The sequence below is a fragment of the Lynx rufus genome, unplaced genomic scaffold, assembly GCF_022079265.1.
Source record: "Lynx rufus isolate CCGP_SWC_20201006 ecotype Redwood Valley unplaced genomic scaffold, mLynRuf1.p SCAF_40, whole genome shotgun sequence".
NCBI classification, from domain to species: Eukaryota; Metazoa; Chordata; class Mammalia; order Carnivora; family Felidae; genus Lynx; species Lynx rufus.
The window spans coordinates 1,969,725-1,996,532 of NW_025814857.1; the positions used below are offsets into that span (position 1 = coordinate 1,969,725).

Genomic DNA, 26,808 nt, shown 5'->3' on the forward strand with positions numbered 1-26,808 from the left:
ATTTCCTCGGAAGGCCACGGACACCATCATTAAGCCACAGCTGGGCGAACCTGGCCGGTTTTGTTTACTATGTTGTAGCACATAGGAGAAAGACTCCCTTCTGGTAGGAGTGCCATATTGCTGGCAGCATTTGCTGAGCAGCAGAGAACATTTTCTAAGTTTGTCATTTTGAGCTTCACAGAAATAGGTGTCTTTATTTTAGGAGCTCACTGCTTTGATGAAGTTGACCTACTATTCTAATTCCTTGGTAAGCAGCTAGACTTTCCTCGTCCCAATTGTGGGTGATAAATCCCATCTAAAGGTTCATGACAAGAAAATCTGTAGTTAATAGTATCTTAAAAATCCCACAAATCCAAGCTCATGTTCCACATCCCCGCAGGCTTCACATGCATGAATGTTCTCTCAAAATGGCACCTACAGCCATTGATAAGACTATTGATAAGCTATTGATAAGACTGTGTGGTACTGGCATAGGATTGACATGATTAGATCAATCAAACAGTCTGAAAATAAACCCTTACATGTGTGGTCAGTTGATTTCTTTTTAATCTGGAAAAAAAGTAATTTTACATGAGCTATTGGAGTCCTACAGATTTTGACTAATATTATGTAGGTGGCAATTGCTTTTTTGAGAATTGCTCAGGTAATGGTTTCAGCATCATAATTTCTCCTTCCTACCCATACCTATCACCGTAACATAGGTATACATCCAGAACCTTCTTCACACACGTGTGCTGTACTTCTTTTTACAGCTTAAAGTCCAGCGGAAATTCTACACCTAAAATCCCCTCTAAACTGATGATGAGCTAGATTCGAAAGTACATTGACAGTAGGTTATCACACGTGGTCGCCTTACCGTAAAAACCTGTGCACTGGTGTGGTTTTCACATTGAGGTGCACGTTGGTGTACCAGCTGCCTGCCCAAGGAGTTAAGCAAGCACAGTCGTATCAAGGGAAGGACTTGCCATATTCTCAACTTCCATGTGCACTTTTCCTAAAACTGACTTGTGGTAGAACGGACGTGCAGTTGTAGTGATGATCTTCTCCCCGCCCCCCCCGCCCCCGTCCCTCTTTGTTAAAAATAATTTTTGAAGTGAAATTCACATAATGTAAAGTTAGCCATTTTAAGACATTCACTGTGTTGTGTAGCCATCTTGTCTGTCCAGTCCCAAAACCTTTCCATTCCCTGAAAGTGAAGTTGCTTACCCATTAAGCCGTTTTTCCTCCTCCCTCACTCCCTTTTCCCCCAGATGATCACCAATCTGCTTTCTATAGCAGTTGATTTGTCTATTTTGAGTATTTTGTATAAATAGTATCATACAATATGTGACCGTTTGTCTTTCACTTAGTATATATGCCACCTTGTAGCCTATGTAACAGTGCTTCATTCTTTTTATGACCAATATCCCATCGTATGGATAGACCTCAGTTTGTTCACTCGTTGGTTGATGGACATTTGGCGGTTTCTGCCTTTTGGCTGCTGTGAGTAGTGCTGCTGTGAACATGCGTGTGTACGTTCTTGTTTGAGTGCCTGTTTTTAATTCTCTGGGGGCATATACCTGGGAGTGGAATTGCAAGGTCATATGGTCGTTCAGTGTTTAATGTTTTGAGGAGCCACCAGACTACTTTGCACAGTGGCTGTACCATTTTACATCCCCACCGGCAGTGTAGAAGGATTCCAGTTTCTCCACACCCTAGCCAAGTTACTTCCCTTTTTTTCCCCTGAAATTTTGTACCCTTTGACTAACATCTCCCCATTCCCTCTCCCCCCGACCCTGGGTAACCACCATTCTGCCCTCTGATTCTATGTATTTGACTACTTGAGATGCCTTGTAAAAATGGGATTGTGCACTATTTGTCCTTCTGTGTCTGGCTTATTTTACTTACATCATGTCCTCTGGGTCCATCTGTGTTGTCGCAAATAGCAGGATTTCCTTCTTTTTAAGGCTGAATAATGTTTTACGTACATTAGCACATTTTGGTTATCCATCGGTGGGCGCTTGGATTGTTTGTTTATTACAGCTATTGAGAATAATGCGATGAACAAGGAAGTGCGGATCTCTCCCAGAGATCCTGATTTCACTCCTTTGGGCTATATGCCTAGAAGTAGGATTGCCACATCCAGTGGTAGTCCCATCGGTTTCATTTTTTGAGGAGCCTCCATACTGTTTTGTTCGACGCAATTTTATCGCACGTGTAGGCTTGTGTATTCAGCGTGAAAGGCACAGAACCGTTCGTTCCCCACCAGTATTGTTAGGTGGAGTAAATTCGGTCTTTTATGAGACCGAAAACAGCTAATTCAGCTCAAAATTGAAATAATCACATAAGTGACTTTTCTTGAGTCACTTGTTACGCTTTGAGCAGTATAATTGCTTTAATAGCCTTTCCCATTTCTTTGCCCAGAATGTCAGAAAGTTGTGTACTGAAGGTTGAGCTTTTAATCAAGTATTTTTTCTGCTCCCTTCTATTAATTTTGTATCGCCTCATAGTCAGTTACCATAGATAACTGAGTTAGAACAATTCCAATGCATTCTCTTAGTCCCCTGGGTCAGGAGTTTGGGTTCTGTGTTGCTGGGTCCTCCACTCAGTGTTTTCTACAGAGCTACAGTTGACATAACAGCTGCGGCTGGGCTCTGACGTGAGGTTGGAGGTTGTGTTAGTTTTCTGTCACTGCTGTAATGGATCACCGCAAAGCTGGTTGCTTAAACAATACACCTGTATTGTTTTATAATCATTGAGATCAGAAATCTGATCTGGCCGTCACTGAGCTAAAACCAGTGTGTCAGCATAGCCGTGTTCTTCTGGGGGCTATAGACAACATCGATTTCCTTGTCTTTTCCAGCTTATTCGGGAGGCCTGCGTTCTTTAGCTCATGGTCCTTTCCCTCCATCTTCAGAGCCAGCGGTGCCATGCACCATCTGCAGATCTGTCTCTCTGGCTCTCTCCCTTTTAAAGATCCTTGTGATCGCATTGGACCCCCACAGATAATCCAGTATAGTCTTCCCATCTCTGTATTCTTAACTCAAAAACACACGTAGAACCTTTTGCCGTGGAAGGTAACGTATTCACAGGTTCTGGGAATTAGGACATTGCTGTCTTTGTTGGGGGAGCATCGTCTTTCTACCACATCTGCTCTCTGGCTCCCAAATATCCATGTCCCTCCCACATGCAAGAGACATTCACTCTGTCCCACCTTCTTCACAAGTTTTAACCTATTACATCATCGACCCAGATTCCAAAATCTTAATTTAATCAGCACAGATGACCAAAATCTCACCACCTAAATTCTCTACGTCAGGCGTAGGTAAGTTTCTGGATATAATCCATTCTAAGGTACGGTCCTTCTCCATCTATATACCTGCGAAACTCAAGAAACCGGCTACTTGCTCCCCAGAATATAATAATAGAGATATCCCATTTACGGGAGTGAGCAAATGTAAGGCAAGAGGACTTTACTGGTCTCTAGCAATCCTCAGAGCCATCCTTCCGTTTCCATGAAAAATAGCACGTGTTTGCAGCTGAGTCGTTCTATCCGCCTGTTTCTCTGCCTGTAGAATTGTGGGAGGCTAAACGGCGTTTTTCCTTTTTGTTCTCTTTCTGTCGCCTTGACTTCCAAGCTGGCAGTGTTCCTGCTGCTGTCAAATTCTCAAGAACCTTATGGACCTCCCATGTGTGTCATGGAGATCACTCCGTTGGACAAGAGGCTCCTTCACAGATCTTTCCTGGATGACCCCATCTCTATTCGTGGCTTCTGCTGAGGTGGCTGAGGGAAACCATGAGTCACATGTATAATCTCTTCAGAGAGCCTTTGTGTGACTGAATACTCTGACCTTTTGACCCTTCCAAGGCACTAATGCAAGGTTTTCCAGGCACACCATTGGCCGCCTCTTCAGAGCATGCTCTCTTGGCAGTGAATTTTAGCACTTTTTGCAATTAGGTCAGGATGGAAGTTTCCCAAATCATCAAGTGCTGGTTCCTGTCTGCTTATGAGTTCTGCCTTCAGTCTTTGTTTCCTCTCACATTTTCCTATGGACGGCAGAAAGAAACGAGGTCAAACCCTTAACACTTTTTTGGGGGGGACCCTCCTCAGCTAGCCTATCCAAGTTCATTATTTGTAAGTTACGCTTTCTGCGCAACTACAGGACACACAGTTCAGCCAATTTCCAATAGCATGTTCCTCAATTCCATCTGAGACTTCAGTGGCAAAGCCTTTAACAACCATGTTTCTATCAACAGTCCGTTTGTGGTGATTTAAGGACTCTCTAGCATGATAGGAGTATTTTCGACCATGTTCTTTCTGAATCCTCATTAGCTGTCACTAGTTAAGATACGTATTTCTACTGACAGTCTGTTCGTGGAACCTAGGCTTTTTCTGTGATGCCCCTCAGCATCCTTCCAGCCTTTGTCTATTACCTGATTCCCTAGCCACTTCCACATGTTTAGGTATTTATTACAGCAGTACTTTAATCCTACTACCCAAGTCTATAGTTTCTTATTGCTACTGTAACGAATTACAGCAGTGTGCTGGCTTAAAACAGCACCGATTTATTCTCTTACAGTTCTGGAGTTCAGAAATCTATGATTTGGGTTTTCACTGGACAGAAATGAAAGTACTGGCAGGGCTGTGTTCCTTTGGGAGGCTCTAGGCGGAAGTCGGTTTCCTTGCCTGTGTCTGCTTCTGGAGGCCGGCCACCTGCATTCCTTGGCTAGTGGCCCTTCCTCTATCCTCACAGCCAGCAAAGTGGCATCTACACATTTCTCCCTCACTCTCAGCCCTGCTTCCCACATCACGGTCTCCTCCCCCTGGCTCTCCTGGCTGTACTTTCCCCCTTATAATTACCTGGGGCTTCCTACGCAATCTGGGATAATCTTTTCATCTCAAAGTCCTTAGCTTAACCACATCTGCACAGTCTGTTTCCCCGTGTAAGGTGACCTACTCACACAGTTTTGTTGGCAGAATTCATTTCTGTGCAGCTACAGAACTAGTGGCCACTTCTTCAAGGTCAGAAAAAGGAAGAGTGTCGGCTACCTTTAATGTCAGCTCAGGGAAGGCCGAAAGCCCTCTTTCCAAGGACTTACCACCTGATTATGTCTGAATCACCCAGAATATTCTCCCCTTTGAGTAATTCATTCATATTTATTGGCATCCTAATTATATCAGCAAAATCCCTTCACCTCTGCCATATGTCATAACCCGATCTTGAGAGTGACCTGGTTGCCCCCCTCCCCCGGGCCCCTGCACTCAAGGGGCTGGGTTTATATAGGCTGTGTACACCAGGGGGCAGGAATCCTGGCAGCTGCCTTAGGATTCCACCTACCATCTAGGACATTAGGTAAAACGGTCATTCTTTCTTTTTTAAGTTTATTTATTTATTTTGAGAGAGCGCGCACACACACGAGTAGGGGAGGGGCAGAGAGAGAGGGAGAGAGAGAATCCCAAACAGGATCCGTGCTGCCAGCACAGCCCAATGCAGGGCTCGGCCTCACAAACCGTGAGGTCATGACTTGAGCCGAGATCAAGAGTCGAACGCCTAACCGACTGAGCCCCCCCAGGCACCCCAGAACTGGCATTCCCTTTCACCTGCTATTGTGTAGTGAAGAATCTAACTCATTCTCATAACGTTTGGTGCTCCTGCCCTGGTTCACGCTAAGGGCCAGTTGGTTTACACGCAATTGCTTTTGCACCATGTAAAAAGGGCAAAGCACATCTGAGGATTACGAAAATAGTTATGACTGCATAGACCCCCAGGGGTTCTTGGAACACTCTTTGAGAACTACTGTCTGAGAGCTATTTATGTGGCATCCATCTGTTTTCCCCTAAATCAAAGATTTCTTCACCATCAATGCGCGCTGAGCATGTATTTGTGGAGCTGGGGCGAGCAGGAAGGTCATTTTAGATGTCTTCTGTGGTATCAAGCTCTGCCTTTACAATTTCACTCCTGTAGGCAGTCCTATAAGTGGGGTCTACCTTTGGGGAGGGCGACTTCATAGCATCTTTGAAGCAGCTCTGCTTCTGAGCATTTTCTTTCTAGGCACACCACTTCGTGTGCACAGCTGTCTTGTGTTTTATATCCACCCCCAATGGAACGCTAAAATCCCACAGTGAAATGGCTACATTCTAAGCAGCCGTGCTCTCCAGCCAATACAGAGAATAAGGTCGGTGTCTGGAACTGACATGAGGAAGGTAAGTGACAGAATCAAATGTATGTAGTATGAATCAACTTTTATCCAGTAAGCGTATCCAAGCACACGTACGGGCGTGCATGCTTATGTGAAAACATTCAGAGTAGCCACCTCTGAGGGTTGATTCGAGGCCAGCTTTAGTATTTTCTTTGCGTTCTCTACAATCAGATTACTTTTATATTAAGCATACATTACAAATTTAAAAAAATTCTGTACCATTGGATTACTTTTATATTGACCATATCTAACAAATTTAAACTTAAACAAATTAAAGCCATCTTTACATGAGGAAGAACTCTAGGTGTCGGAACTGGGGAAACCTTCACGACCCCATCCTTCCCTCCTGGTTTAGATGAGAAGGACTTGTCCAAGGTCCTGCTGCAAGCTAGCAGGACCGCGGGACTGGAGCCCAGTGGCTCTGGCTTTTCCTCCAGTGCCTTTTCTCCACAGCACGCTGGCGTTACATGTGTCTGCACGGGGAGGGTGATGGCCCCAAAGGGTAGTTTAGCGTCAGGTGGTGCACCCTGGCCAAAAAAGCCCCAGAAAAGGCCGCTACTGATCCACAGGTCAACCTGCCCCAAAGAGGTATTACAGTCCCTCGCCTCCAAAATGGTAAGCTCTGGCTTTATGGTGATGACTGGCCTGCGTGGCAGTGTGCCTCGCCCATGGAAGATGAGATCCAGTAATCTAGAAAGAAGATGAAAATGGGACTCTGGTCTTTAAGAGGTAAGCACGATGTGCTAACAGAAAAATAGTGACCCCAGGCCCTCTGGAAAAGTCGTATTTTATACCCTCATCTCAAAGAGACTGAGAACTGTGTTATTTGTCCTGTAAAGATATCCTCTCTGGAAGATTTTCATTGTGTCGCAAACCATTGGGATCGAGAAAGAACAAGCTTTAGTTGCCTGGAAACTTCACTCGTGTTACCACCTCATTCCAAGATGTTCTTACTGCCCTTTCCTACTTGATTTGCTCTTTAGTTGGTTTTTTTTTTTTAAACATTTGTTTAGGTTTGAGAGATGGAAAGAGAGAGAGAGCACAAGTGGGGGATGGGCCGAGAGAGAGGGAGACACAGAATCTGAAGCAGGCTCCAGGTTTGTAGCTGTCAGCACAGAGCCTGACATGGGCCTCAAACTCACGAACCATGAGATCATGACCTGAGCCAAAGTCGGACGCTTCACTGACTGAGCCACCCAGGTGCCCCCAAACTTTTTTTTAACAGACTTTTTTTTTTTTAGGTAATTGTAAACCCCTGAAGACCTAAGAAATGCTAAAGAGAGATTCCGTGTATCCACTACCCAGTTTCCCCAAAGGTGACACCCTGCAAAACTATAGTATAATATCATAAGCAGGGTATTGATATGGACACAAAGCCTAGTGTGTGTGTTTTCACTACTGTGCGGTTTTGTCACCTGGGTGGGTGAGTGTGTCCACCACGATAGTCCACAGGGAGCTGTTACATCACCATAAAGACCCCTCCTGCTGTCCTTTTATGAACACTGACCATTATCTCCTCCCCCCGCCCCCGCACCTTTCTAGTCCCCACCCCCTAACCCGTTGTCCATCTGTAGAATCTGGTAATTTAGAAAATGTTACGTAAATGGAATCACGTAGTATGTAATGTTTGGGAATTGCTTCTTTTTTTTTTTTCACTCAGAATTCCTTTGAGATCCATCCAAGTTATTACAAGTATCAGTAGTTTGTTGCTTTTTCCTTGCTGAATAGCATCCCATGATGTAGATGTACCACAGTTTGTTTATGAAGGTCATCTGGGTTGTTTCCAGTTTTCAGCAGTAAACATTTATATATAGGTTTTTACATGAGTGTGAGTTTTCCTTTCTCTGGGGTAAATGCCCAGGAGTGTAATTGCTGGGTCTATATGATAGTTGTAGGTTTAGTTTTTAAAGAATGTCGCGAACTAGGTTTCCAGAGTGGTTGTACCACGTGACATTCCCACCGGCAGTGTGTGAGTGACCCAGCTTCTCCGTGTCCTTGTCAGTCAGTACTTGGTGTTACCACTAGATCCTAGTCATTCTGGTAGGTATGTTGGTGGCCTCTCATTGTGATTTTAACTTGAATATCTTTTGCTCATTTCTAGTTGGATTGTCTGTGTTTTACTTTTGGATTTTAGGAGCTCTTCATAGATTGTAGACACAGTCTTTAGTCATATATGTGTTTTGCAAGTATTTTCTCTTAACCTGTAGCTTGTCTTTTCAGCTTATTAACAGGGTCTTTTGCGAAAGGAAATGTTTTAATTTTGATGTAGTCTGGTTTATCTTTTTTTTTCTTTTGTGCAACATGGTTTTGTTAGCAAGTCTCTGCACTCTTCACCAAGCCCTCAGTCCCAAAGGTTTTCCTCTGTTTTCTTTTTTTAAACATTTTAAAAAATGTTTCTTTACTTTTGAGAGAGAGAGAGAGAGAGCCAGCAGGGGAGGGGCAGAGAGAGAGGGAGACACAGGCTCCAAGCTCTGAGCTGTCAGCTCAGAGCCCAATGTGGGGCTTGAAGCCACAAACTGTGAGATCATGACCTGAGCCAAAGTCAGATGCTCAACCGACTGAGCCACCCAGGCGCCCCTAACCGTTTTTAAATGTACAGATCATTGGCACTGAGTACATTCCCCATGTTGTGCAACGATTACCACTACTATTCATTTCCAGAATTTTCTCATCATCCCACACAGAAGCTCTTTACCCATTAAACAGTAACTCCCCATTTTTCTCTACTCTTACCCCTAGTAATCTCTAGCGTCCTTTCTGTCTCTAAGAATTTGCCCATTCTGAGTGCCTCATGTAAGTAGAATCCTACAATATTTGTCCTTTCGTGTCTGGCTTCTTTCACAGAGCATAACATGTGCAAAGTTTGTCCATGTTGTAGCCTGTGCCAGAATTCTATTCCTTTGTGCGGCTGGGTGATACTTCATTGGATGTGGACCCCATTTTGTTTGTTCACATGTTGATGGACATGTGGGTGATTGCTGCCTTTTGGCGATTGTGCAGAGTGCTGCCATGGGCATTGGTATGCAAGTATCTGGGTCCCTGCTTTCAGTGCTTTGGAATGTTTACCTACTCGCGGACTTACAGGACCCTGTGCTAATTCCGTGTTTAACCTCGAGGAACTGCCATGCTTTTTCACAACAGCTGCAGCATCTTCCATCCCCTGTACCAGTGCGCCAGGGGCTGGTTTTTTCACATCCTCTCCGACACTTGTTAGTGCATTTTTCTTTTCAGAACGGCCTTTAATGATCGTGAGGTGGCAGCTCCTCGTGGATTTGATTTGCATTTCCCTTAACAACTAGTGATGCCGAGCATCCGGTCATGTGCTTATTGGCTGTACTTGTATATCTTCTTTGAAGATCTGTTTAAGTCCTTTGCCCAGTTTTTTTTTAAAATAATTTTTTAAGTTTGTTTATTTTGAGAGAGGAGAAAGAGAGTGAGTGAGTGAGCAACAAGCGTGGAAGAAGCAGAGAGAGAGAAAGAGAGAACCCCAAGTAGGCTCTGCACTAACTGTTAGTGCAGAGCCCGACTCAGGGCTCCAACTCAAACCGTGAGATCATGACCTGAGCCGAAGTCAGACACTCAACCGACTGAACCACCCAGGCGCCCCGATGCAGAAAAGTTTTAATTTGATGAAGGCCAATTTATCTTCATTTTGTTCCCTGTGCTTTTGGCATCACATCTGAGAAATCCTCACCAAATCCAAGATCATGAAGATTTTCTGCTACGTTTTTTTTTTTTTTTCTAAGAGTTTTATAGTTTGAGGTCTTTGATTCATTTGAATTCGTTTTTATATATGGTGTCAGGTACGGGTTGAACTTCATTCCTTGGCGTGTTATGACCAGTTTCTTGGTGCTCTTGTCCAGAATATACATATTGGCCGTATATGTAAGTGTTTATTTCTGGACTCTGTTCTATTCCATTGACCCAGGTGTCTGTTCTTATGCCAGTACCACACTGTTTCGATTACTGTACCACTGTACTAAGTTTTGAAGAAGAAATCTTCCAACCGTGTTCTTCTTTTTCAAGATTGTTTTGGCTATTTGGGGACTCTTTAGATATTCCACATGAATTTTAGAATGGGTTTTTCTAGGGTACCTGGGTGGCTCAGTCGGTGAAGGGTCTGACTTCGGCTCAGGTCATGATCTCACCGTTCGTGAGTTCAAAACCCCGCATCGGGGTCTGTGCTGACAGCTCAGAGCCTGGAGCCTGCTTCAGATTCTGTGTCTCCCTGTCTCTCTGTCCCTCTCTTGCTCACACTTTCGCTGTCTCTCTCTGTCTCTCTCTGTCTCTCTCTCTCTCTCTCTCTCAAAAGTAAATAAGCATTAACAAAATTAACAAAAGAATGGTTTTTTCTGTTTCAGAAAACAAAGTGTCTTTAGGATTTGGGTAGGGATTGCCTTGAATCTAGATCACTTTAGGTAGTATTGTCATTTTTTTTTTTTTTTTTTTTTGGGACAGAGCGAGACAGAGCATGAACGGGGGAGGGGCAGAGAGAGAGGGAGAGACAGAATCGGAAACAGGCTCCAGGCTCTGGGCCATCAGCCCAGAGCCCGACGCGGGGCTCGAACCCACGGACCGTGAGATCGTGACCTGGCTGAAGTCGGACGCTTAACCGACTGCGCCACCCAGGCGCCCCGGTAGTATTGTCATCTTAACGATGTTTGTCTTCCAGTACTTGAACGTGCAGGACTGGGTTGAGTTGTGGTGGTTTGTGGGTTTTGAGAAATTGGTCCATTTCTTCTCAGTTGTCAAATATATGAGCGTAAGTTCATTACATTTTATTCTCTTCTAATGGCTACAGACTCTGTAAGGAAACACCTGGTTTCATTCATTATAATGGTATTTTGTCCTTTCTCCTTTATGTTTCTTAGTAAGGCTAGAGGTACGCCAATTTTATTGACCTTTTAGAGAAGCGGCTTCATTGATTTGTATTTTCTATTTTCAATTTTGTTGATTTCTGCTCTTATTTCCTTCTGTCTGCTTGCTTTGGGTTTGTTTCCCTACAATCTAGCATTTCATTTTCTAGCATCTGGAGTTAAGAACTTAGATAATTGATCTGAGGCCTTTCTTCATCTCTAAGCATTTAATGCTAGAAACTGCCCTTATCACTGCTTTAGCTGCATCCTGCATGTTTTGGTGGTGGTGTTTTTCACACAGTTGTATTTAAAATTTTTTTCTTTGACGCTTTCTCTCTGATCCTGGTTTTATTTGGAAGTGTGTTGTTTATTTCTAAGTGCCTAGGGATCTTCTTGTTTTCTTATGGTGTTTTTGTTTCTAGTTTGATTCCATTATGGTCAGAGACCCCACTCTGTATAATTTCAGTGCTTTGAAGTTTATTGAGCTTGGTTTTCTGGTCCAGGATGTAATCTCTGCTGGTGAATGTTCCATGTGTGCTTAAAAAATTCCTTATCCTGCTGCAACTGAGTGGAGCGGATATTTACTTGATTGTGTGGTTCGGTTCTCTGTCATTGCTGATTTTTATTCTAGTAGTTCTGTCAGTTGCTGATGGTGGAAGTCCCAACTCTAATTGTGGTTTGTTTGTTTTTTTTTCCTTTTAGCTCTATCAGTTTTATCTCCATTTGTTTTTACGCTGTTGTTTGGTGCATACAAGTTTAGGATTGTTCTGTGTTCTTGGTGGATTGACCCTCCATCATGATGTGATGTCTCCCTTTATACCTAGTGAGAAATGTCAGGTCATGTCCTACTGTGTTTTTACACTCTTTCCAGAAGATTCAGACTTACATTTCTTTGATCCACAGGCCTTAAGGCCCTATCTAGAAAAGACAGGTAATGCATTGTAAATTACCTGGGCAGTTTGAGGATTACACCACCACCACCATCACCACCATCATCATCATCATCATCATCATCATCATCATCATCATCATCTAGAGAGAGAGAGAGAGCATGAGCGCATGCACACCTGAGTGGGGGGAGACAGAAAGAGAGAGAGAGGGAGAGGGAGGGCGCATCTTAAGCAGGCTGCATGCCCAGGACAGAGCCCAATGCAGGACTCCATCTCACGACCCATAAGACCATGACCTGAGCAGAAATCAAGAGTCAGACCCTCAACCAGCTGAGCCACCCAGGCACCCGAGGATTACATTTTTGATCTGTAAAACTCACTGAGATTTTTTTCCCCACAAATATTGCTGTTTCTTTTCTGAGTGCTTGCCATATATAGTACTGTCTTTGCGTTTCTTCTCCCTTAAATTTCCTTTCCCTCTGCCGCCTCCAGTTGTAGAACAGTTTATGGAACATTCTGTAAGCTCAAGAAAAGAAACTATTAGAAAACTCATGCATGTCATGCCATGTAATAGATGTGAAAGAAGTCCATATTTTTAGAGGAATCCAGGTGAGCTGAAAAAGCTAATAGTTACAGTAGTAACAACCACGCTTCTAGAAAATATTTTGTTGGTGTTATACTACTTTCAATTGATAATAGACACCCCCATACCCACCTGGGAACATAGCCTCAGTCCATCCCTGGGCAGTATGATTTATGATTCTGGTGCCAGGTTGGTAGTGGTGGAAACCAGAGCCTGAAGCCTCCAAGGGTCATGCACAAGCTCTTGAACTCCCTGGACCCACGGGGTCCCATCCAGCAGATCTAGGCTGAATACTTAGCTCCATGAATCCCAGGATCCTATCTGGGAGCATGTCTGCCTTACCACCAATCCTCTGAAGAAAAGTGAACAGAACTCGTCTCATTTAAACCTTCTACATTTCTTTGCCTTTCTCCAAGGGGTTGTCAGAAGCCTTAGAGGGGCCTCAAGGACCGAGACAATGGTACATACTCACGATGTGACCTACCTGAGCCAAGAAATGGCTGCTGTATTTTGTTACTAAATGTGCTTTCCTTGCTGCCCTCCCTCCCCTTTTAGAGAGATGGGACCATGGCACCACTACAACCAAGAGACCAGCAGCAACCAGAGCTCCAGCCAAGCCTGCAGGTAATATGGATGTTCTGAGGAGGGCAGGAAAGAAGAACACTGTGGAACTCTCTTTGGGCCAATGTCCACGGAGCTACCTGCAGCTTAACCTGTTGACTTTCTCTTTTATGTTTTGGGGCCCACTGCAGATAATGATTTTAACTTGGCTGATGCCTTGGATGATCGAAATGATCGAGACGATGGCCGCAAGAAACCGAGCGCAGGAGCAGGAGGTAAGTCACAGAAGGTTGGAAGCGCTGGCCAGCACTGCGGCTCCCTGGCCGGGTCGTCGCTCACGAAACTACAACAGCCCGCAGAGTCACCCGGGCATGGCAGGCCTGGGGGTACTTCAAGGCCCAGGAGAACCCTAAACCGTAGTTATCGAACTTTTTGGTCTCAGGAATCCCCAAATCATTGAGGATTTCAAGGGCTTTTGTTTATGTAGGTCACATCTAACAATATTGTCTTTGAACTAAAATTTTAAAAAATATATGTAATCATGTATTCATTAAAAATGAACAACGAACCCATACACGTTAACAAAAATAGCATGTTTTTGTAAGAAATAACGGGCAATCCAAAACCAAAATTGAGTGAGAAGAGTGGCATCATTGTACATGTTTTGCAAATTTCTATAATGTCTAAGCAGAAAAGCTAGACCCTCTCTGCTTCTGGATTCAGTTGTAATGTGTTGTGATGGCTGAGGTGTATGAAGGAAATCTGGCTTCGTATAGATATGTAGTCAAAAAAGGGAGGAATATTTTCATAGACTTTTCTGATCAACATAGTTTTTTTTCTTTAGTAAGACACCCAAACTCAACCCGTGGCCGTTTGTTACCATTTAACTACAGTGTGGGACGTGACCATACCAATGAACTTTTTATACGTGATTCCTTACAACCCCACAGGACTCTCTTGCACTTTTAGTGGAACCTCTCCTCATTTGTGGTTTTGCATATTATGTATGCATTGGTCATTTGGAAATATTGGTGTCCTGAGGTCTTGTGAACTTCCAGATAATGCCCATGTTTTAATACGCGGTATCCCAAATTCACATTTGCTGATATCACCCCCATCTCCTTAGATAAAGTCTTTAAGTACTGGGAAGCTGCTGAGATCAGAGAGGTGGATGTAGATTTTTCAAAATTACACGTTTTGTTTGAAATCTTCCCATTGGCAACAGATACGGCCAGTGGTGTTCTTCGTAGTGACCACCCCATTTTATTCATTTGCAAGGAAACATGTGCCAAATAGTCAAGCCACCATAACCATAGTTTGATCATCATTCATTCTTCCTAGGCAAAGTGGTCTTTCAGAGCACAAGGCAGATAATACAGCTCGGAACTGAAACACTCAAGTGCTCTCCAGAGTAACTACAGTTGAATCAAAAAAGCATTAGTTTTCTATTGCTGCTGACAAATTGAGTTAACACAGCACCTGTTTATTAACTCAGTTTCCTTTTCATGAGTGGGGAGTTGAGGAACTGCCAAGCTGAGTTTTCTGTTCAGGACCTCATATAGCTGCAATCATGGTGTCCGCCAGGTCCGGTCTCCTCTGCGATCGGGTCCTCCTCCAAGTTCATGGGGTTGTAGGCAGAGTACGTTTCCTTGCAGTTGTAGAACTAATTGCTGCTTGCTTTTTCAAGACCAGCAGGAGGTAGAGACCAGGGAGAGCCCAGAGAGGAAAACTAGCTCTGTTGCTTCTAGTGGCTTCACCCTGGTTTAAAGGGCTTTACCTGATGGGGTCTGGCCCACCAAGGATAATTTCCCTTTTAATTCATGCAAAGCCAAACTGATTTGGGATCTTAATTCCATCTGGAAAATCTTTTCATGCTTAAAGTGATGGGATGTTAAGCAAGGTATGTACTCCAGCAGGAGGGAATCAGGGGCCATTTGAGAGTTTTGCCTACCACATTCATCAAGGGTATTCTGAACTGGACGTCCTTTTCTGGGGATGTTGGGCAACATATTAACATAAGGTTTTTGTCCCTGAAAAAGGTGTTTTGGAATTGAAATGTGTGTTTTGTTTTCTCCAGGTTTTTCAGACAAGGATCTTGAAGACATATTAGGCGGTGGGGAATACAAACCTGACAAAGGTAAAGTTAGGAGTGCTGGTCCGTCTAAATACCTTAGTCTTGTTACAAACGTGATTACATGGCGACCAGGTTGATTGAGTCGTCCTGACGCAGCCTCTGTGATGGGAGAGGTAGTTGCCAGACATCCTGCTGACAACTTGCGGCTCACTTGGAACAATGTGGGCTGTGCTGCTCAAAGCCGGGATTTATAAGCCAATTCGGAAAAGCCACGTTGTTCCCCTTGATGTCCCTAAGCCAAGGTGCCACATGGGTTAGGATCTCCATACCGAGTCGGAGCCTCTTGCCCAGGCAGCGCCAGGTACGGGTCAGGGGACTCACTGGGAACAACTCCCACCTCCAGCCTGGGGATCTTGTCACCCTTGGGATGCAAAGAGCAAAGCTCATCATGACCAGCATTTTTTAGGAGACCCATAGCAAGTCCGGCATCTTTTAAAATATCTTTTTAGTTTAAGATGCTTTAAAACTCATGGGAAATTATAAAAATCGTTCAGGAGAATTTCTGTGTACTCTTCACCCGGCTTCCTCTGATGATGACAGCTCACATAACCATAGTATGTTGTCAAATTGATACAGGCTGTTACTAAGTCACATATAGGCCTGATTGACATTGCATCAGCGAGTGCGTGTACTCGTGTGTGTGTGTGCGTGCATGCGGACACACGTGGGTCTATGAAATTTTGTCATGTGTGTGAATTTCAGTAACCATGACCGATCGGGATGCAGAAAACAGAACCACAAGGAGACTCCCTCGTGCCAACCCTTTCTAGTCACGCCCTCCCCCCAAACCACCAAAGATTTAAACCTTTTATCTTAAATACACATCAAGAACTGATCCTACCATGGAGACTGTCAGCCAGATTCAATGTGACAAAATATGTTATGGCTGGAATGTGTGATTGTTACTTGCGGTTGTAGCCTGTTGTGACGGTAAGTTGTGGTTGTGACTTAATGTGGTTATACGTGCACGAGTTAGGTGTGTATCTGCTGGTAACCCTGCTACGCTCCCCGCAGTCCTGCCTGTGGCATCAGCATGAGCTCCCTTCTTGTGGGGACCGTGTGCCTTTCATATGGAACCGTGTTCTCTTCTGATTAAAGGATACTGTGGTCACATCTGTCCTTCAAAACCCCTTTCCAGACAATGTCATCTTGAGTAAAAAGTTCTAAAAGCCTTTAAATGAAACTCACAGGTGTCAGAAGAACATGGAACGTTTAAAGGGCAAACCCAGCAAATTGGCCAATTACTCCTGGGTGACAAATGGTATTTCCAGATGGTGAGGTGCGGGCAGTGATAGCGTGTGGAAGCGTGCGCACAGATGAAAGTCTGAATGGCACGTCGGGGGCTTCCTTATTAACGGTACATGTTTTAGCAAGGAAGAAGTGTTGGGAAATTCTTTAATTAGGCTCATATTTGAATTTCTCTTCTAAAGAATAATCAATTGTTAGCTTAAGTTATACCGTCTGTCATTATAAGCATCATTAAAAGAAAATAAAGGGGGTCCCGGCAAAAAATACAAGTGTGAGCCTGAAACATGGTTATGATGAGCACACGATGAAATTCTCAGACACTCGCCTCTGTGCGGACATGCAGATGCCATGAGTGAAGATAAAACATATTTCTGTACATGATGATCTTCAGCATAAAAACAATCCTAATTAATGTATTTTCCAGCTTTGGGTCTTAGGCACATCGACTCAACTATGGTTTTGGAGTTTATTTCTGAAATAATAGGTTATCTGTTACGTATTTTTTTTTCTCATGAAAATATTTCTCTTGGCCTTGCAGGAGCCCCATATTTTGTTCCTAGGGGACACTGGCAGTCTCTTGTCAGCAGGTCCCGTCAGCCACCTACTGTGTGCAAGCCTCTGCTCCCACTCTTGAGTTGCTCTTTGTTCCCTAGTGACCATCTGCTGCCTCACACTCTTTTCTCCCAGCTTCTCCTGGTGCTCTCCCACTTCCTTGGTCTTGTTCACCTCCGAAACACCGTTGCCTGCTGGGAATGTTTCCTTGGGGATCCTATTCAGTACATCGTTCTCTTCCTCACTGGAAGCGATCGACGTTAGAAACAAAGATCTGAGTGTTGAGTGTGTTCATCGCTTTGTGAGATGTTGCTACTTCTCTACCCTTTCAGTGGGCAGAAGTTGGTGATAAGTACATGGATGTATACCAAACCATGTACACACATGTATCTGTAATTATTTCTCTATTCGTCAGCACGTACATTCACCTCAACATGAATTCCTACTTAACTCTCCAACTGGAATCCGGTGCTGAAAGCTTTATTTTAGTCTTCCTTTCTGTAACTCCCCACTCTGACAGGGAGAAACCTTCCATTCGTCAACCATTTGCTTACTTGCTCAGTTGTGGTACCACGGGTAGCATAGTCAGAATTGTCAGCTCATGCCTCTGTGAGAAATAGCTTTACTATTGAGAGTACAGGGTTTATATGTAAATTCTTGTGTCTTTACCTTACAGTTTCCAGTCGAAAGAGCATTTTTCAAGGTGACTTGGGTCAGCCCCTTTATCCCTCCACCTCCATCCGGCAGTTGTGTCCTATGTTTCTCAAGCAGTTAGACCCACTTGTCACAGTCTGCATTCCGTCCCAGGATCTCCCACCCACCTAGTTGATGCTTTGTTTCATTCTTTTGCTCACATACGTTAAAGGTCACTCTTCACGATGTACAGTTATGGGTTCTTACAAATTCATATAGTCATGTGTCCACCACCCAGGTATAATACAGAACAGTTCTATCGCCAGAAATGTTCTATATATCCCTTTCGTACCCAGCCCTTCCGCAACCCCAATCTGTTTTCCATTAGTGCAACCACTACTGTGTTTTACTTCTTTATAGTTTTGTCTTTTCCAGAATGTCCTATAATTGGAATCTTACAGCATGTAGCCTTTGCTGACTGACTTCTTTTGCTTAGCGATATGCATTGGAGGTTCTTCCGTATCTCTTCATGGCTCAATGGTATCTTTCTTTTTAGCATTGAATAATATTCCTTTGTCCAGATGTACTGCTTTTGCTTATTTGTTGACCTGTTGAAGGACATCTTGCCTGTGTCCAGCTTTTGATGATTATAAATAAAGCTGCTGTATACATTTCTAAACGTTTACATACAGGTTTTTGTGTGGACCTAAGTTTTCAATTCCCTTGGGTGAGTACCTGGGTCCATGGTGGGTCCACGTTTGGCTTTATGATAAACTACTGAGCTCTCTTTCTTCTAAAGTGGCTGCGCCATTTTGCTTGCTCTGGAACAACAGATGAGAGTTCCTGCTGCTTCCCGTCCTTGTCAGCAATTGGAATTGTCAGCTCCTTTGGATTCTGGACATTTTAATAGTTAGGAGGGGTATCTCCTCATTTTTCATTTGTATTCCCCTAATGGCCCGTGACGTTGAACATCTTTTACATTCTTCTTTGGTGAAGTCTGTTCAGGTTTTTTGCCCATTTAAAAAATTCAAGTTTTTGTTTTGTTTTATTTGTTTGTTTGTTTTGCTTTTATGAGTTCTGTATATGATCTCGATATGAGTCCTTTATCAGGTATATGATCTTGGAAATCTTTTTCCCAGTGTGTGGCTGTCTTTTTTTTTTTTCTTTAAGAGTGTTGTTTGTTGAATATTTATTTCTTTATAAAGGGCAATTTTTTTTCTTTTGTGAATGATGCTTTACTGGTTAAGAACAGTCGAGGTCATGGAGGGTTTTTTTTCTTATGTCTTCTAAAAGTTTTATAGTTTCAGCTTCTACATTTGGGTCTTTACCGTTCCATTTTGAGTTAATCTGCGTACGGTTATCGTTTTGCATGTGGCTATCCAATCGTCCTGGCACCATTTTCTGATAAAATTATGCTTTCCCCCCACGGAGCCGTCTTGGCTCCCTCGGTGAAAATCAGTTGACCATAAGTGTGAGGTTGTGTTACTGGATTCGGCCTGCTCTGTCAATCTCTACCACCAGTCTTCAGCCAGGGCCAGACTGTCTCTGCTGGGCGTGTGCTCAGCTTCAGGGCAAGGAAGGCTATGTGGAGAGTGTATCAAGTCCCCTATGGCTGCCTTAGCTCCTCACCTCCGTACTGAATCCCTGGCCAGTTGACTGCTTGGTGTAGCTGATGGTGCTCCGAGTCACGTGAGTCTTTGGCAGCTGCAGCATTTTGTGGCCTGTCTGCCCCTCCGCAGACTAGCTGCTCTTCTCACTGGACCTAAATGTGTCTCTGGATATGGCTGTCTTGGATTGGCCAGAGTTACATTTGCTTTGTGAGGAGAGGATTTGCTGGGCTCCTCACTCCATTCTGCCTGAAGTCCTCTCTCGTAGTATCGTTTGACTTTGGAATATTCTCTGCTTCCCCTCAAGCCTGCACCCGCATTTCCTCCCCTTGGGTCCTTACTTTAACCTTGTAACTGGCCTTCTGGTCCCCGTTTGTCTTCCAGACAGCTGCCCGACAGAACCATCAGGAACATGAAACGGATATAGTCAGTCGTCTGTTTAAAACTATTGTGTAATAATGAAAAGACAAATAGCCCAATTAAAAAAGGAGCCAAGGGGTGCCTGGGTGGCTCAGTCTGTTGAGCGTCTGACTTCGGCTCAGGTCATGATCTTGCGGTTCGTGGGTTCGAGCCCCGCATAGGGCTCTCTGCTGACAGCTCAGAGTCTGGAGCCTGCTTCGGATTCTGTGTCTCCGTCTCTCTATGCCTCTCCCCCGCTCATGCTCTGTCTCTCTCTCTCTCTGTCAAAAATAAACATTTAAAAAAATTTTTTTTAAATGAGCGCAAGATTTGAACACTCTATAGAGTTCTGTGAAGCTGCTCAAAATCATTATTTATTGGGGAAATGCAAATTAAATCCACAGTGAGCTACCATAAGACACCCACCAGAATGGCTAAAATTAGAAAGACTGACAATACCAAATGTTGGTGCGGATGTGGGTTAACTGAAAGTGTCATGTATTGGCGGTAGGAATGTAAAGTTTCCTATCAAACTGAATGTATAGAGCTAGTCAGTGACTCCGCAGTTTCACTTCTATTCACAAGAAATGACAGCTTCTGTCCAAAAAAGACTTCTAAAGAATATTCATAGCAGTGTTTATAATAGGAAAACAAAAACAAAAAATTGGGAACAGCCCAGTACCAACAAGAGGACGGATAGACAGTGTGATGTATTTATATATTCAGAGGACAGAATGAATTCCCGATACGAAAACGTGGGTAAGTGTCAAACACATTATGCTGAGTGAAGGAAGTCTGTGAAAAGAGGGTATATAACTAGATGAGCCCAATCTTATGAAATGTGAATGCTTGCAGAACTGATCTGTAATGTCAGAAATGAGATCCGTAGCTGCCTGAGTTGGGATGTGGAAGGGGATTCATTGGACAGGGATGTGAGAGAACTTTCTGGGGTGATGGTGCCATTGCATATTTTGGTGGGGGCTTGAGTTCTACAGGTGTATGCATGTGCCAGAACTTATCAAGTGTAAATTTGTAAATTTTTACCTTAGAAAAGGCATCGTAAGCAAATGTGGAACCCTGGGTAATAGATAATAGGTTCAGGGTGGGGTGTACTGATGTCTGCGACTGACTTTGAAATGCAGCATAAACATAAGAGATACTGATAGATGGGCAGACAGATGGAAGGACATAAGATAAAGCAAATAATGCAAAACGTTACTTGCAGAATTCAGATGGTGGGTAGGAGTGTTCACGGTACGATGTTTTCAACTTCTTAGTATGCGTGAAATTTTTCTTACTATAGGGAAAAATGTTTAAGGAAGCCAAAACAAATGGGCCCCCCCGCTGCCTCCAGGATAATTTCCGCCCTTGGCCTGCTGACTGGTCTCTCCACCACACAGCACCAGGTTCCTTTCAGCTCCCAATATGCAGACGGACTGGTAGGTGCGCCTCTCTGGGCACATGAATTCCCGCTCATTTTCCAGCGAGTGCTAAGCTACCCCTCCCTTAACTGAGGCCTCAGAGATCACCTCCGCTCTCAGGATGGCCCTGGGGTGCACATCTTGCCTTTGTTCTCCTCCTAGAACCTCTGTCGTCCTGCCGGTGCAGGCTAGCATAGACCGTCCTGAATCACACGCTTTCACCCCTGCTGGATTTGGCTTCCCAAAGGCAGGCGCCTTTTTTCTCGCGTATCCCTGGCACCCCAATAAATGTTTGCTGCAATGAGGGGGACTAAAGTAGAACAAGCCCTCTCATGCGTGCCTTCCAGTGAAGGGGAGAGCGACACATGTGACTGGTTTGGCTGATGGCCCTCTGGGCCCCATTTGTGATGGGGTCGTGGCATGAAATGCTTTCTCCTGGACCCTGAAGGGCCCTCTGTGCAGCTGGCTGGGTAAGCGCGCTCTTAGAGGCTGTGAACTCTGTGATCGGGTCTGTAAATGCAGCTTTCCGCCAGGTGAGCTCCAAGGGGATTTTGTGAGATGGGAGGGGATGAATAGGAAGCTTCCATTTGGCCACAGGCTGTGCCCCTTAACGTCGTACGCTTTGGTGGAAGCCGTAACCTTAGCAGTGATGGTGACTTGTGTGGCCCCTTCATGAAGCAAATGCTTTGCCTGATTTTCCTCTGGCTCCTTGCATCTGTTCTCAGTTGGTAAAGGATCCGGAGTGGAGGAGGGGTGTCATGAGTACACCTGGATCACCCGCGCTGGTGTGTTGTCTGAAACCCCTTGATAAGTTGACCCAAGGAATCCAGTGGGGATGTGAGGGGAGAGCGGGCCGGGGAGGGCATCCAAAGGGACAGGCCCTCATTCAGGGCCACAGCCTTCCTGGTCTTGGGAGGGTTTTCCTCAAAGATTGTTCTGGGACAGTAGCTGTTTGGTGGTCTGGCTGGAGGATGACCTTTCTCATCTCTGAGGTGGGGGATGGAAGAGATCCAGGCCTTAGAGACTTTCCAGAACACTGAGGAATGATATCTCCAGTGGTTAGCTTAGGCAGCCGTGTTCTGGTTGTTTTTTTCCAGTTTGGTTCCACTTTGTATCCATGGGTCAATTGAAGCAAGTCTTTTTCCTTATTTATTTTTTTAACTTTTTAATTTATTTTTTATTTTTCATTTCTGCTGCCAGTTTTTCTATAATGAACATTAAAAAAAAAAAACCTGGAAGCCCTAGCTGTGCGTGTTGGAAGTCTAGAATATTTACAAAAGTCCTGAATACTTGAACCCCGCCGCCCCCACCCCCCAGCAGTTCTAGATAGAATCTCCCCACTGGTACATGACTCTCCGTGCCCTTGGCAAATCACACGTGTGAGGCACTCACTGTGAGTGAAGACTGGCGTGTGTGTGCGCACACGCGTGCACACACACGCATGCACATTGTTAGCTTTTGTATTTGAAGATGCTATGGATAGAACCCTTGTGTTAATGACCGGGCATGTTTAGGAGTTCCTCACGGAGGTCATGCCTCCTGCTCCAGTGCTCCCTGTGGGTACAGCAGTCACCGTAGGTATAGGAGGAGTTCTAGCTATGGGGGTGGCTGTGGCTACAGCAGTCATCGTAGTTTCAGGAGCCAGTTGTCCCTAGAGCTATGGTCTTGCACATAGCTATCTACATGGACAGGTCTGTGTACTTAAAGCAAATTGCAGCATGAGATCTGCTCTGCAGGGGAGTTTCTCGAACATCAGAGGGCAACGCTAGTCTCTTTGGTATGCAAGTATGGTACATAGTTGTGGACTCAGAAGGCAGGTGGAGATATAAAACATACTGTCCTTGGGGCACCTGGGTGGCTCAGTCGGTGAAGCTTCCGACTTTGGCTCAGGTCATGATCTTATGGCTCATGAGTATGAGCCCCGTGTCGGGCTCTGTGCTGACAGTGCAGAGCCTGCTGGGGATTCTCTCTCTCCCTCCCTCTCTCTGCACCTCCTCACCCCCCCCCTTCTCTCTCTGTCTCTCTGTCAAAAAATAAACATTAAAAAATTAAAAAAAAATCATCCTATCCTTGAAAATGAAGATCCTGCCAGTGAGCTGTGGAACAGCTTCTGTGAGCTGTCCCTCAAGTTGTGGGACATCATGGGCTTGTCTATTTTTAACATTTTTTATAAATTATATGAAAGTACTTCTTTACTGTTTCACCATCTAGGAAGAATCACCAGTAATACTTTGGGAGTAATATGCTTGCGGTACTTTTTCTGTACATAACAATACATTGGTAAATATTTCTTTTTGTAAAAATGGGACCATGCTACTCTTTTAAAACCAGTTTTTATTCAAGAATATCTTGACTATAAGGGGCACCTGGGTGGCTCAGTCAGTTGGGCGTCCGACTTCGGCTCAGGTCATGATCTCGCGGTCCGTGGGTTCGGGCTCTGCGTCAGACTCTGTGCTGACAGCTCAGAGCCTGAAGCCTGCTTCGGATTCCGTGTCTCCCTCTCTCTCTCTCTGGTCCTCCCCTGCTCACACTCTGTCTCTCTCCCTCCGAGATGAATAAACTTAAAAAAATTATTTCTAAAAAAGAATTATCTTGAGTATCCTTGTCAGTCATTAAAGAGTACTGTAAAATACCGTGTTAATGATTACGTGATGTTATACCAGAATTTGTTTAACCACTACTTGTTTTGAGAGGGTTTATCCTAGCCAATATACAACCGCCATCATTTGCCAGATAAACTCCTAGATGTTGAATTGCTGGGTCACAGCAAGTGTACACCACTGGGAAGGAAATGGATGCCTGTTTCCTCGTATCCTCACCTCCACTGGATATTCTGGCTTTGAAATCTTTGTAAATTGGATCAGTGTAGAATGCTGTCCTGTTGACATTTGCATTTCTTTGAACACGAGATCTTCTTAGACACTCTTAGTATATTGTGTCGAATCGCCTCTTCACATTCGATGCCTATCTTTTGTTTTGTTTTCCTGGAGTCTGCATCTTTTCTTATTGATTCGTAAGGGCTCATTTTATACTAAGGATTATTAAGCCCTTCTCATATATTCCAAAAACATCTGATTTACCGGTTCATTAAGTGATCGGCCTTGGGGTGGTTTCCACTTCTTGGCTTGTATGAATAACGCCGTCCTGTTCACATTTCGTGTAACATTCTCCTCGCTCACGGTCCTACAGATTGTGAGGTTCAAGGTGCTATGTCCTCGTGACCAAGTACTAATAAGGAGAGGGAGGGGCACACCTGGGTGGCTCAGTTGGTTGAGCATCTAGCTCTTGATTTTGGCTCAGGTCGTGATCTCACAGTTCATGAGTTCGAGTCCCACGTTGGCTGTGCTGAGTGTGAAGCCTGCTTGAGATTCTCTCTCTCTCCCTCTCTCTCTGTCCGTCCCCAGCTTGCGTACATGCACACGTGCTCTCTCACATTAAAAATTTGTTTAAATATATCAACCATGTTTAAAAAAACAGTAAGGAAAGAGAGACTTGCGGTGAAAGAAAGAATGGGTTGAATTGCTCGGACCTATCTGGAAATCTGGTGATGTGCGCACACCGGTAGAGGACGCCTGGGTGGGGGGCCTGCCCCCACCCTTGATGGTGGCCACCTGCAGCACAGCTGAAGGGCCAGCAGTCACACTCCAGGTCGTCACGAGTGACCTCGCTGGTGACAGGTTAATGCGCAGAGGACCTCGTGTCATCCTTTCTGCTCGGAACTCTCCAGAGGCACTGATTGTGCTTTTGCAAAAGCCAGCTCTCCTTGTGTTGTAGATAACCATTCATGTCCAATCAGGGTTCTTTAAGTCAAGGATTCAGCCCTAAGTGGGAACATAGCAAACCTCACTCTCTTCCCCCCTGCACTCTGTCCAAAATAGGCCTCACTTTCCAGAGCAGTTTTAGGTTCACAGCAAAATTGAGCAGAGTGTGCAGACTTTCCCTGTGCCTCCTCCTCCCCACGGGCTCCCCCGTCACGCACCCACCCCCACGGACACACACGTGTTACAGTCCACGCAGGAACACGTCCCCAGACTCCCGACTGGTGAAGGAAATGCCAGAGTTCGTTGCCTCCAACACCCCAGAGCGGGTTCCCGTAAAAACCCTGGGCTCTGGGGACGCAGCGTCCCTCCATTAACGAGCACTCTGCCCTGAGGAGGGAGGGCTGGAGGAGGTAAGTGTGTGTGTCTGTGGAATTCTGCATGGTGTTGTCACGCCCCCGGGTACAGACGCGTGTGACCACTACTGGGCCCCGATAAAGACCACTTCTGTCCCCACACGGTCCTCTCCCTCCCTCTCCCCCCACCTTCATCCCTGCCAGCCGCTAATCTGTTCTCCATTCCCATGATATTGCAGAGCCTTTTGAATTTCAAAATACTGGGTGAGAGATTGTCAGTCATCCTTTGCTTGTGTGCCAAGGTAGAGGTGGAAGGCCTTAAAAACGTCAGGGTCATCACATGGTCCTGCAGCCTCTCGCTAGGGTGCTGAATGTGTAGCTAAGAGCTGATTTGTTTTTTTTTAAGAAACAGATTTATGTAAGCATTGTGTATAATCAGCCCAAGAATAAATACTTCTTACAGGGGTACACGTAGTGCTGTCCCTCAGAATGAGTCTCGTCTGGCATGCGCCCCGCTCTGCCACCTGCTGGCAGGTCCCTCCTCTCTGAGCCTCACTGGTTTGCAAAGAATCCTGCGTATGAGGAGCTGGGATCAACACGTGCTCCATGCACAGTCACTGTCATTTTACAAAGAAAAAGTCCCGCTTGGCAGCTGGGGCTTTGCAGATGACAGGCCACAGGAAGCAGATCTGGCTACAGTCAGGCAGAAGCCCCGTGGGGATTTATTGGTGGGGGCTCTGTGGCAGAGGTGCAAGCAGAAGGGTCAGTGAGTTGGGAATAGGCTGTCCCCCAGCCTTGGGGTCACGGGCTCACAGCAGACACTAAGTGCTTTTCTTCTTTCTCCAGGTGATGGTCGGTATGGCAACAATGACGACCCTGAATCCGGTGGGTGTGCGTCCCGAGGTCTGTGTTGGAAAGCCCAAGGACATAGTGCCGGCCTGCCGGCGTCCCGACCTTTCCCCTCAGCGCCCCCAAGTAGGGAACCGTGAGGCCGGTGGCAGAGGGATGCAGTGATTTAAAGGAATGAAGCAGGAAAAGCGGGATCCCCAGGGAGGTGGTCCCGTGGCAAGGCTGCCGGCCTGAGACCCAGAGGCCACGGCCACCTTTCAGGCTTCACAAGGTGGACAGCCTTATGGACGAGGAAAAGGCCTTGGCAGACGCCTTAGCTGCAAGTGTCTGCACCCTGTCATGCTGGCGTGGGGGTCATGGGCATCTGAACGAGCTTAGCTCAGTGGCTGGAGGAGAGCCAGGGGTCCGAGCCGCGGCACCGCCCCCTCCTTTGCCTCACGTCTGCACCCTCTCCTTTGCCTAGGAATGTCAGCAGAGGCTGGCACAATCGCCGGCGTGGCCAGCGCCCTGGCCATGGCCCTGATCGGCGCGGTCTCCAGCTACATCTCATATCAGCAGAAGAAGTTCTGCTTCAGCATCCAGCGTGAGTGTGGCCACCCCGCGGGGTGTTTCTGGGGAAAGGGGCAGGGACAGCACACTCGGGCCCGTTCCGCAGCCCACTCGAGGGAAACTCCCGATGAGGCCTTCCGGCATGGACAGGTCGAGGCCGGACTGGAGTGTAAGGTGGCCGGATCTCTGGGGGCCGCGCCCGGGGACAGGGATACCATGTCTCACAGAGCTG

At 45.4% G+C, this 26,808-nt stretch overlaps 1 protein-coding gene across 1 annotated transcript in view; it reads left to right on the forward strand.

Moving 5' to 3' along the window:
* Positions 1 to 26,808, forward strand: part of CD99L2 (CD99 molecule like 2) — a 95,220-nt gene that overhangs the window by 62,261 nt on the left and 6,151 nt on the right. The window contains exons 3-7 of the mRNA XM_047097738.1: positions 13,065 to 13,133; positions 13,262 to 13,345; positions 15,148 to 15,207; positions 26,025 to 26,063; positions 26,491 to 26,610. Of these exons, the coding sequence (XP_046953694.1) occupies positions 13,065 to 13,133; positions 13,262 to 13,345; positions 15,148 to 15,207; positions 26,025 to 26,063; positions 26,491 to 26,610 (372 nt within the window). The remainder of the gene's footprint in view (positions 1 to 13,064; positions 13,134 to 13,261; positions 13,346 to 15,147; positions 15,208 to 26,024; positions 26,064 to 26,490; positions 26,611 to 26,808) is intronic.